Here is a 12277-nt window from a genome sequence, read left to right as displayed (position 1 = left end):
AACTGTATGACTGTAAATTGCAAATGATTTGTTTGTTGTTGGAATATATGTGGAATAAATGTCTTTCTCTGGAATGACCAACGCCTAGAAAGGGTAATAAATCAGTCCCCCCCCCCCCTCCCCTCATATGTGACACTGAACCATCTCACCACTAGAGGGAGACCAAGACTTTCTACATAGTCTTATAATCAGATTTAACCGCTGGACGTCCCAGGTGGAAAAGTTCCTTCACTAGATGGGCTTTGAGATGAAAAACCAGTAAACCAATACATCTGTGTATAAAAACAAACAGACGTGGATTTATGCTGCACCACTTTGCAAGAGTGCTTATTTCTTACAATATAATGACACACTGGCTGACTGAAGGCTGCATGTGGGTGTATGATCAAAAGAGGGAGAGAGAGGGAGAGAGAGGGAGCGAGAAGTCGTCCTTACAGGAAGAAGTCAAAGTTCATGCAGCACATGTTTCTGGGTCGACCTCTCTTCTCTGCGCTTGGTGAAAGACGTGACACTCTCGCCATTTCCTGCCGTCCGTGCTCTCCACATCTGTCGAGGTGGTGGTCATTTTTAGCCTCGGCTGCTATTTTTATTTTTCAAGTATGGAAAAAATTCAGCTGAGCAGGTAGAAGTCCTGGTTCTGGGAGCTCGACAGGACAGTTTGTTCTCCAGTGATCATCAATAATCATTGTTCAGCTGCTTCACAGAAAATAAAAAATAAAAGCAAAAGATTACATAACGTCACAGCCAGAGAAAGAGAAACCACACTATTGTTATTACATTTTCATATTTATTGTCAGGCATTCATTCGTATCACTTTCATGGCCCTCCCTACACTGGATCCTCATAAATTACCTCATTATAGTCAGTTTTTAGTATTAAACCTCTTGAAACCTTGTTTTATTGTCATTAGGGGATTTATCTTGCTTTTGTCCTGTAAAACACTTCAATCAGTCATGCTATCTTAGTTTAACAGAATAGTTTGGAATGTGATTTAAGTCAACGTTACATTAATTAATACAAAAATAAATAAATATATGTAAATATACCTATGAAATGAACAAATCAATAGCATTCAAATAGTAAATAAATATAATTGAAATACGCCCTTATTTACTTCAGGATATATTTTGCATGCATTTATATTTTTTTATTCATGTATTGTTGTATGTATTCGGTCATAAACCAAAGAAGAAACCTATTCGACCTGATGATGGTGCACAATGAAAGGTCAGGGGGGTTACCAGTGTTATTATTGTATACATGATCCACATTATCCTCTCTCTCTCTCTCCTCTTTCATCTCCTCCTCTTGCTCGCATGTGCACTTCAAAGTCTTTCTCCTGATGCAGTTTGTGTTAAATTCTGTGAAGAACTCGAACACTGGACCGCTGGAGTCTGCGACCTTGAGATGACTTGGTGGCGACGCCCAGATCCTGAATGGGGTGTCTCGCTGTTCGCCGAAGAAACCTCGATGAGATTTCCCAGCTACACCTTTTCCTTCCTGTGCACCCTCCAACCCCACCTCACTGACGCCCCTCTAGAGGACTTAGTGAACACTGGGAACGGATCCTGAGAAGGCGTCGAACTGTTGGCCTGAATTATTGTTCGGTGGCATGAAAAACAGATGCACACAATTATGGGAAAGTATTAAGAGTCGTCAAAGTGATAAAGTCTGCTGTTTATAGTGAGACATAGAACACATATTAGCCTCTATCATAGGGTTTGTATGTAAATTACTTAATGGCATTTAGTTCTTAAGTGGGCCTCTGGGGTGTTGAATCCATTCGTAAAATGATTTTAAAGTTGATTTATGGCTTCTCCCGCATGATAACACAGTATCAAAAACTGAAATTGAGTGAAAATTCACACACTAAAGTAATTTTCACTTTATGTAAACGTTTTTACAGTTGCTGCCTCTAATCACACACACACACACACACACACACACACACACACACACACACACACACACACGCACACACACACCCCCCTCCTCCACCCTGCTGAGGTCGAAGCTGATCGAAAGGGAAATGGGCCACTTCAACATCCCACCTTTTCCCAGATCCTGGGCGGAGTGTGTGCCCGGTGGCAGGGGGGAGGGGGGAACAATGGCAGGAAACTGGGAGAGGAGTGAGGGAGTTCCTGTTGGCAGGACGATGCCGAAGACGAGAGCGGCGACGCGCCTCGTTACAAGTGGATACTGGCCCGCCGCCCCGGGCCCGAGGAATTGGGCTCTTTAAAACTGTGATACGCTTATTGTTTGAAATGTTGGGAAGCTTTGATTCCTAACGTCTGACGTTTGAAGGGTGGGATGTCTGCTCTCGTGTTCTGCTGCGAAAGAAAATGACAAAGGGAAATGAAAACAAACTCGCTTTCAAAGCAAATAACCATCATTGAACCCTTTGTCTCCCACCCATCAGTTCAATTTCAGTTCAATTCAGTTTATTTGGTATAGCCCAATATCACAAATTACAAATTTGCCTCAGAGGGCTTTACAATCTGTACACATACGACATCCATGTCCCAGGACCTCACATCGAATCAGGAAAAACTCCCCAAAAATAACCTTTCATAGGGAAAAAAGGGAAGAAACCTTCAGTAGAGCAACAGAGGAGGATCCCTCTCCCTGGATGGACAGATGCAATAGATGTCATGTGTACAGAATGAACAGCATTACAAAGTTACATAAACACATTAAATGAATATGACAATGTATGAAAGGAACTCCAATCCATGAAACAGAAGGAGGTAGAGAGGAGAGGGGGTGGGGCGCATCAGCAGGGCCAACGCGGGAGGCCGGCTCACCAGGCATCAGACACCGCCAGGTCCAATGGACCCTATGAGATGTGGAGTCACAAGGACTAATAAGGTGCAAAGGAGAGATATAATTCATCCATAAGTAGAGAGAGAAGAGGAGATAGGTGCTCAGTGTATCCTAAAACATCCCCCAGCAGCCTATAAGCCTATAGCAGCATATCTAGGAGCTCGACCAGGGCAAACCCGATTCAGCCCTAACTATAAGCACTATCAAACAGGAAAGTCTTAAGTCTATTCTTAAATGAGGTGACTGTGTCTGCCTCCCGGACTGAAAGTGGAAGCTGGTTCCATAAAAGAGGAGCTTGATAACTGAAGGCTCTGGCTCCCATCAGTAAGGTCACCTTCACACCTGTGTTGTTGATTTTTAGTCCCGCCTCTTTGGGCGGTTTTTGGTGCGGTTCGTTGGTCCCTACCAGGGTTCAGCTTGCACACAAGCCTCACTCAATGGAAACACCAGAGCTCATCTGACAGGCACCAGATGCAAGGATTATGCACCAGCTCTTTAAATGCTAATTATTGTGTATTAAAGCTTGTATCATATTTGACCAACGTTTTATCGGTACAATTGTAATAATATTGTACTCGACCATTGAATCGTTGAGTTTTGGGAACGTGGTGCAACCTGAACACCAGAAATGACTATAACATGAGACATAAGTAAATCTCTGACACAATAGATGTCAGGCAGGGTTTTTTATCCATTTTCGATGAAGCCGGGGTGAAAGGTCACGACTCCCTCGTAAGACTACGACACCCCGAGCTCGAACTCTGGAAATGAACTCTCCACGCGATGCGTTCACACTCTCGATCGTGACTCTCCCTCCAGAAACACCAAAAGCAGCGTCGCGACCCAGACAACCGAGCGTTGACATCACTCCGCGATGAGCTGCTCAGATAATTCCTGACCCTGCAGCAGCAGCGGCGGCCTGAAAGCAGGCAGACTTCCTGCAGGCCCCACCCAGACGGGGGTCACATCCATACGGCCGGGCCACATTGCTCACCCCCCAACCCCTGCACTGAACGCCCTCCACACCCTCGAGCATAGCCAAGAACTCATTCCATTGTTCTCAAGAGTGAGACATCCCCAGATCACTCTATATGAGCCAGATGTGTGTATGTGTGTGTGTGTGTGTGTGTGCGTTCATCTGGTAAATCTGCATAAGCTGTGGGTTTTCTAATGAAGTGGACTTATTGGAAACAGCAGCAGCTAATGGTTTCAAGTTGGGTTCATTCTTCCTTTCAGCTTGTGTTTCTGATCAGTTTGTTTTAATCACAATGTTACAACGTCTTCTGGCTTCACCTGTTCGGCTCTACATTTTTCTACTCTTTGCATTCCTAAAATACCACTGTCACTGTGGCTGGGAAGCAAGAGTGCATCACATCTTGTGCATCAACGTTTTTTTTTTTTCCAAGGATACACTCACACGCCCGATAAATGGAAAATATTCCTCTTTAGGGAAGGAAAAATCCATTTGAATGTCTCACTTTTCCTGTAAACCTCCATGTTAATGTTACATGCAGGTCCCTCCTCCCCTTTGAGGGAAGAGGCAGCTCTATTTCTTTACCTGTCCTTCTGCAGAGTATTTCTCTGGTCTGTTTCTCATTCAGGGGTAAATTACTCCTGAATAGTGCGACAGCCAGATTAAAGCTAAACATGGAGCAGATTTCCATGCAGCTCTGTGTGCAGGAGCGTCACCACGAGGAAACCTGGCATATATTGTCTCCATTCAGTCATGTCCTGGGGAAATGTCCCTGACAAAATACCCAGAATGCCTCACAGTGGAAAATTCAAAACATTGGCTAAATGCTTCGAGCTTCAGTCGAAGCGCGCGGAAGTCAAGGCAGTAAACAAGTGTTCGTCACGAGGCCGAGGAAAGTGTTTGGCTAGCGGCCCACAAGACCCGACGGATCAAGAGTTCAAATGGCCGTGTATTCTTAGAAAACAGGAAGCCTGCGATACATCCACTGGTCTGATTTGACATCGAGGTAAATAAATGGCGGTGGGATCGATGTTATAATCGGTAAACACTCAAAAACGCCTTCACTGAGATCTCTCACAAGTTTTTTTTTTTTTTTTTAAATTTCCATTTCAAAGGAAGCCTGTGCCATCAGAACCCGCACAGGATACTCTCTCTCTGTCATGTTGATGCAACAGGATGCAAGTTAAAATTTGTGTCAGATGTTCGGTGTTACCGCGGTTGTCGTGCAAACCCGCAGAATCCTTTGCGGATCGAGGTCCTCGCGGCTCGTATATCACCCGCAATGATAAACACATGCTTCTGCTCCTCGCGTGTCTGCAGACGGATGAAGGAGAAGTTCATTTTATGAACGACGCACTGAATATAGATATGGCCTTTTTCCTTTGGGACTTCCTAATTACACCTCGTCCATTATATACATTTTTTTTGGATGAGAAACAGATAGCACGCCCTGCTTTGTCTGGAAACAATATTAATTTCAGAGGGAAGCATTTTCTACAGCCAGACAAGGAAATTCCACCCTTAATTGAATATGTGGGGGAAAAAAACATATTTTCTTTCTCTATTTTCTTTCCGTCTTTGAAGAGAACAATAGAAGAGACATTAAGGAAAGAGGCACATATACAGTAACTCTCTTTTACCCTGAATCTCAGTTTAAAACAGCATGCCTTTATTTACAAAATTTCTATTTCAGTGTAAACAAGCATTTTATTGACAAAACTATGGGAAAAAAAGAGAAGAAAGAGATTCAGACTGTGAATAAAAAAAATCTATATTCTTTTCTTCTAACACAAAAGATCTGCTCTGAAATTGCTGTAGAAATCATGTGTTTATGTAAATTATTATAGTACACATACAGTATTATGAACATCAGAAATATTATGTGATTCCAACAGAGAAAGAAATAGTTATAATTATTTTAGCAAGTTTTCAATAGTTCAGTGCTGCGCAATTAAAGGGAGAGTTCGACATTTTGGAAGATAACGCTAGCAGTTTCCCCCCGTTTCCAGTTTTTATGCTAAGCTAAGCTAACCGTCTCTTGGCTGTAGATTCACATGGTAACAGACGCAAGAGAGGTTTTATTCTTCTCATCTAACTCATAATTAATACATCTATTTCCTGTTTGTGAAGGCTGAAACCAGCAGCTCTTCACTTTTAACTTCATCTCATCAGTGAATCAACACAAGTCAGTTCCTGCTGAACTTATTTCCTGGACACTAAAATATTCAGACAGTTTACCTAAAATGTTAACCTTTAACAACTTTATACCATTAACTAACCAGAAGTATTACAACAATTACAAAAGTAATATACAAAGAGGCTGACTGGAAAAATATACAAAGTACACTAAAGGCCTTTCGTGCCTTGAAATATATCCTATTCATACCCGAATATATGTACAGCAACATGCACTTTTCAGTCGTAATTCCACTGTGATTATCTCACAATCCTCTCCACAGCGTTTTTGAAAAATCACTTATGAAGAAAGAAAAACGGAGCATTGACTATAGGTACGATGGGATGAGACTGTTTCTGACCACATTTTATTGTGAACCTCATTGTTTGTTTTGAACTTAGCGAAATGAAATACTACATCAATATAAAAACTCTCCTCAGCCTATGGTTGCACACCTTTAGTTCAAAGGTCAAAGCAGGAATGAGGTTTTCGCGAAGCAAGCTATCTGTTTAGTTCTTCATTTTTGTGAGTGTTTGCACTTTTTTAAATCATGGTCCTTTTCATGAAGGCATAACAGTTGCTCTCTAGTCACCAAGACCAACTCTTTCTTTGCTATTCATCTTGCAACTTCCTGCGACTGCAGTTTCGGCTCTGCCCATTGATGCTTAAACACGTTTATTAACCTGAAATGGTTTTCTTTTCAGATTTGAGAAGTAATTCAACAAAGTTTTTGTGCACATCCTTTCCACAACACTCAATTAATAACTACCCATTACTAAATTGCATCAATATCCTCAAAATGCCCAGAAAGAAAACCCTCTCTCCCGCTTCTTGTTCTCAAGGGCTCTTCAAGTTTATTCCACCAGATGCAAAAATCTTTTATTCCTTGTGTTAACAAGTTGAGGTCGGCGGAACAATCACAGGGTCTTCTTCGTGTCCTTTCCATGCGTGGGGGTGTAACTAATAATGAAGAAACATGTCCTTTGTCTCAAGCTCTTTCTGTCGTGGTAATAATACTCGTGAGAAAAAGTCCAAAGATATGTGAGTTTGTGTGAAAGTGAAACGTTTGCACTCGGTCGCCGTATACAGCAGTAAAACTCCCAGAAGATGTCACTCCATGTAACTTCTCGGGGGCGGAAAGTCAGAGAAGGCCGTGAGCCCGAAGCGCCGCCTTCACACGAACGGGCTGTCCGATCTGAAGATGTCCGAGTAGCTCTTGCCATTCATGTGCTCGCTGTGGCTCTCGATGCTGTAGCAGCGGTGGACTTCCGTGAGCGACGACGCCACGTACGAGGCCGAGCGGAAGAAGTCGGCGTTGGCGAATGTGCCGGCAAACTGCATCCGCTGCTGGTTCCAGTGTCTCCGCATAACGCTCTGGACCTGCAAGGGACGAGACACAGGGAGGACATGTGGACGATGGCGAAGTGGCTTCTGACGTTTCGTCTTCTCTTTGGAAAAACACGTACCAAATGACATCTTTAATGCATTCACTGTCGCGGTCACAGGGGCTTTAAACAGCATTTAGCACGAACACTTAACTGAATAAAATACAATCCATCTTATTCTTGTTTTTTTTATTGGTTTGGCTGGGTCTTTCTAAAACCCTGGCCCTGTGTCCTTCTGTGGTCCATATGCATTTTATTGCTGAGCATGAACTCTCAAAACTGTCACCTTAGAAAGACACTCCCTTTCCGTTCTTTTCGTGAGAACTCAAGAATTGGTGCCCTGATGCTTAAAAAAACTCAAGAAATCCAAATCTAAGCGCTCATTACTCACCTCGCCGTTGAAGAAGCAATATATTGTAGAAACCAAGAGACCCTGCATGAGGAAAAAAAGTTTATTGAGAAAACACACAAGATAGAAAAATCCTGAAGCTCCAACAGCTGCGTCTGTGTCACATGTTCATTCTCTTATTCTGAAAATATGTCTCATTTTAAACCACAAAACGATTAAGGATATTGCCATACTGGTCTGGGGACTTTCCATTGGTTAAGGCACATGCTTTTTCACTTTATCGCCAGTGTTTAAGGGCACTGTGTGCGCTGACCTGGTAGTGCATGAGGATTTCCATGACGTACAGGTAGATCTCAAAGACCCAGTGGTCCTGGGGCTTGTAGGGGAGCAGGACAAACTGGATGCCGAGCAAGGGGATGAGGATGAGGGTGGCTCTCACGGCCCTCATGTAGAGGCTGGACTCGGCCTGGTGCGTCACCCGCAGCTTGGTGATAAGGATGCGAACGATGTTCAGCAGGAAGAAAAGATTCACCTGGAATCCAAGAAGGCATTGTTGCGTTCATTTTAACACAGTGACATTTATATCTTACAGGGAAGTGTCAGTAAATCTGGATTCCCCCATGAAGGGGATCGGCGCTTACCACCAATGCGGCGCAGATGGGTCCGTGGATGATGTACAGCAAGGAAGTATCGGAGCTGACCCAACATCTGTGAACGCATGAATCAGAGCGTCGTATTATTCAATGTGGAGGTGCAATGACATCTTTAGCTCAAGGAGACTCACTTGTCGTTGTAGTAGCAGTGGCGGGCGATTGAATGTATCACCGCCGGCACGAGTGGGAAACCTGCAAAAAACCACAGTGAGAACTTTCGTGACTTTTTCAATGCGAGAGTGAAACGCGCATTGGTGAAATATTGCCACGGCTTACTTACCCCAGCCCAGCAGATAATACCACACAAGATGCTGTTTTTCTGCAAACACCGCCACCACGATCAGAGTGTGCAGGTAGATGCCCTCACACAGCATCCAGAAGTAGTTGCAGCTCAACAGGTACAGGTGGATGAACATGAGCAGCTTGCAGGTGGCCTGGAAGAGAGAGAAAAAAGAGCCGCCGGTGACTTTACTGACGGCTACGAGATTTCGAGCGCCGTTCGGTTCAAGGCGTCGAGTGCAATCGCTCACGGAGTCGTTGTACGTATGCCCCTCTTTCTTCACCACTGTCGTAAGCCAGACGACGGTGATGATGGAGTTCAGCACGAATGAGAGGAAGAGGTTTTTGTGGAGCGTTATCCTCTGACAGCTCAGGCTCCTGAGGGCAAGACGAGACACTTCAGATAAGAAACTTTTTTTTCACGTGCATCACTTCACATGAAAGGAAGCTGCCACACTTACTTAAAATGGAAGAATATCCCTAAAGATATGAGCAGGGACACCAGCGACAGGCCGTGACCAATCATGACCAGGTAGAAGTGAGTCATCGCCGCCTGCAAGGAAACAAAATGAGGACAATTCCACAGTCTAAGGTGCTTTACGTACTTGGGAGTGTTTTTACCCCTCCTTACTTTCCCGTGATGTATTGTGTTGGCGCGGCAGTTTGTGAAGTTGGTCCACGTCCTGTTGCTCTGAGGGTGGCGTCCCCACTCGCCGGTCTCGGAGCACACTTTGGACGCCATCGCTGCAAACAAGTTTACAAACTCAAGAAACAAAGTAAAGGGAGCTGTGGCATGCGAGTTATAGGGAGCTGATTATAGGAGATGAAAACCTTGACTGTGTACCGATCTCCAGTTTTTATGCTGGTCTTTATGCTAAGCTAACGTGGTATTGGTACGTCACATCAAGACGAGAAATAAGCTTTTAAAAACAGGGGAACTGCTCTCAAAATATGTATTCACTGTCATTAAATGCCCAACTTGAAAGTTTCAACTCAACATTAAAGGTTTGTAAAATTAGTAAAGGTTAACAATTAAATGTACCATGAGGATCAAAATCTTTGAAGTAGTCCGGACAGCTCTGCTCCGTGTGTCCGGCGTCCGTCTCCTCCCAGCACAGCCACCCATCCCACGTGGCGTTGCACACCGGCCCTGCAAACACGCGGTTAAACGTTACACTTCACGTGAAGTATCGTGACGTCAGAGGAGGTTTGTTGAGGCAGCCCTCTCACCGATTGTTTTCGTTTTGCGCTGCGGCTCTTTCAAAATCCTCTGGAAACATTCGTACTGGGCCGTGGCGATTTCGTTCCGTGTAGACTTATATTCGCCCCGATGGTTCAGATGGTCCTGGTACTCATCTTCGTTGCTCGCCGCCAGCAGCAGCTTCAGAGGGAGGTTTGAAACTCAGCACGCAAAACACACACAGATATACACAAATATGCAAAAAAGAAAGAGTGCAACTGTCAAGCAAGCGCTGACAAATGAGAATTTAAGTTGTTGAAACACATGAGATAGATCATTTTAAAGCAGTATAATGTCTTCAGGGGCTCTATAGGAGCAACAATTGCTCTCAAGTTGCATTGTGGGAAGTGTAGATTTGAGTTTGACCATAAGTGTACTTAAAGAGTCGTATATCTCAGCCTCTGCTGCTGCGATTTTGTCCATTATTCTTTTAATCTGTCTCTCGCTCGTGCCTCAACTCTATGGAGGTGCAATATTAAATCACTAGAGGGTCCCTTTAAAGACGGCATCAGGAAGATTTGAGTGTTCAGTCAATCAAATAAAGAGAAATAACAATCTTTAGAAGCAAACAACTTTAGTTACGGTGATAAATATTGTAAAAACAGGAGATTTCATACTGGGATCATATTGTTACAATGTCAGAAATGCATTGCCAAAGTATATGAAATAAATATATGTAATATACAGAATAACTGACTGGATGAACTAAAAAGAAATGTTGACGCTGCAAAAGCACACAAGACCGGCACTTGTGAAGATGACATATTTGTCTAAAAACAGCAGAACAGGCAAACCAGTGCACAGCTACCTTATTGAGGGTGCACAGGACCAGCAGGTACGTGAAGCAGTGTAGATCCATCTGGGTATTCTGGGGAACGTTTGTACCTGAAAAGCATATTAAGAACGTCGACTTGATCCAAAGTCATAAACAAAACTGGCAGCACAGGTTTGTCTGCAAAGCCGTGTTTTAAATTTTTTTAAAGGCTGGTCTCGTTGGGACGTTGGGGGTTAAAGATGTGTCCTTTTGCTTCCTCCTGCTTCCTTCCTTCCTGCATGCTTTTTATGCACATTGAGCAAGTTTCACCAAGGTTTGGCCGAAAGACATAAATGTGGAAGAGCGAGAGCTGCAGAGTCGCTGTGCACTAAATGTTGAGCAATGTCTGTCTACAAGATGCGTGACAGTGGAAACGCAGTAACATACAAAACACCTTAGTCGCTCTTTATCTCGTGTAGTTGCTGCATAGAATAAAATAATTATCAGTAGTTTTATTGTGAGAAAGATTTGTGATCTATCATTTAAAGCGAGTAAATAGCATATAGAGGCTAGATGTTGTATATGTTATGAAAGGGGGTTTGTTACTAAAAGATTATTTATTTAATGTATTTTTTATATATATATATTATATTATACTTATAACCACAGCATTTAAAGCCCAAATCTAGTTTCCCTATAGACCTCTATACAACTTAACATCAGTAAAATACAGTTAAGTTTAAATTAAAATTTGAATTACACTCATTTGGAATAAATAACAGTTCATAAACAAATACCAACACGCTTTATTGATTTCCAACTTCCCCAAATCTTTGTCAGTTTGTAGGATTAATATCTTCTTGAAACCCCCTAAGACGCACGGTATATATCTCTAATAGCATACAGATACGTTTAATAACTCAAAGGGAAGTTACTCCCTCTTCGTATCGGCCATCTGTACCAACAAGGCCACACTTTCCTGTGTGACATACCGTTTATTAGGTTTAGGATTAAACATGTGGAACATTCAAACGGGGTTGACTCATCTGTTACACACTAAATAGTCTTCTACAAACACGTGTTGTGTGATGTAAATGACATTTCTCTGTTATACTCATGTTTAGTAAATAAACAGATTTGACTGTAAGAGCTAGTGCAACAATTCACAGGCCAATGTGACATTGGAAAATACACATTTGACCTGTTTTCTGACAAACTTTCAATCTTAATGCTGAAAACTATTCAAGAAACCTACCTTTACAGGAGCAGAAGAATATAATAATAACAATATTCCTTTAGTCTGAGCAGATAAAAACAGCTGCTTTAGAGATTCCTTCTGGAGTAATCCTTCAGCGTGTGTTTCTGAGAAGAGTCAGAGGCGACACTGAGCTGAGAAGAGCTGAGCGGAGCTGTGCATGACATCACACGCCAGCTTTCTGTGGAGGCAGACCGAGGGACATCCCTACAGTGTCATGGGGCTTAAACACCACTGATGCATCTCATTTATATTATGTATGATTCATCATACTGTGGAGTACACTTTAATTAACATTGAGTAGGTTCATTAATTAAGTAAATTAAGGTAGTTTCTTTTAAGTGCACATCATTTAATTAAACTACCTTTAAGTAAAGTAAAGTTAAGTAA

General features: G+C 42.8%; 1 protein-coding gene across 2 annotated transcripts; it reads right to left on the bottom strand.

Moving 5' to 3' along the window:
- Positions 1–5443: 5443 nt before the first annotated feature.
- Positions 5444–12018, bottom strand: calcrlb (calcitonin receptor-like b). 2 transcript variants are annotated; one of them, XM_034553243.1, is made up of 13 exons: positions 11888–12018; positions 10687–10763; positions 9869–10019; positions 9681–9788; positions 9270–9382; positions 9100–9191; positions 8890–9016; positions 8640–8793; positions 8491–8551; positions 8348–8414; positions 8020–8238; positions 7749–7790; positions 5444–7352 (listed from the first exon to the last, which is right to left on the bottom strand). In XM_034553243.1, exons 2-13 carry the CDS (start codon positions 10735–10737, stop codon positions 7146–7148), a joined length of 1392 nt encoding a protein of 463 aa, XP_034409134.1. In that variant the 5' UTR covers positions 10738–10763; positions 11888–12018; the 3' UTR covers positions 5444–7145. The 2 variants fall into 2 exon arrangements, with proteins under 2 accessions (XP_034409134.1, XP_034409143.1); XM_034553252.1 differs by lacking the exons at positions 9869–10019; positions 10687–10763; positions 11888–12018 and having other exon boundaries at positions 5557–7352; positions 9270–9401; positions 9681–9781.
- Positions 12019–12277: the final 259 nt, after the last annotated feature.

Source organism: Cyclopterus lumpus, chromosome 2, assembly GCF_009769545.1.
Source record: "Cyclopterus lumpus isolate fCycLum1 chromosome 2, fCycLum1.pri, whole genome shotgun sequence".
NCBI lineage: Eukaryota > Metazoa > Chordata > Actinopteri > Perciformes > Cyclopteridae > Cyclopterus > Cyclopterus lumpus.
The sequence above is the reverse complement of the archived record's forward strand: the minus strand, read 5'-3'. Positions and strand labels throughout refer to the sequence as shown.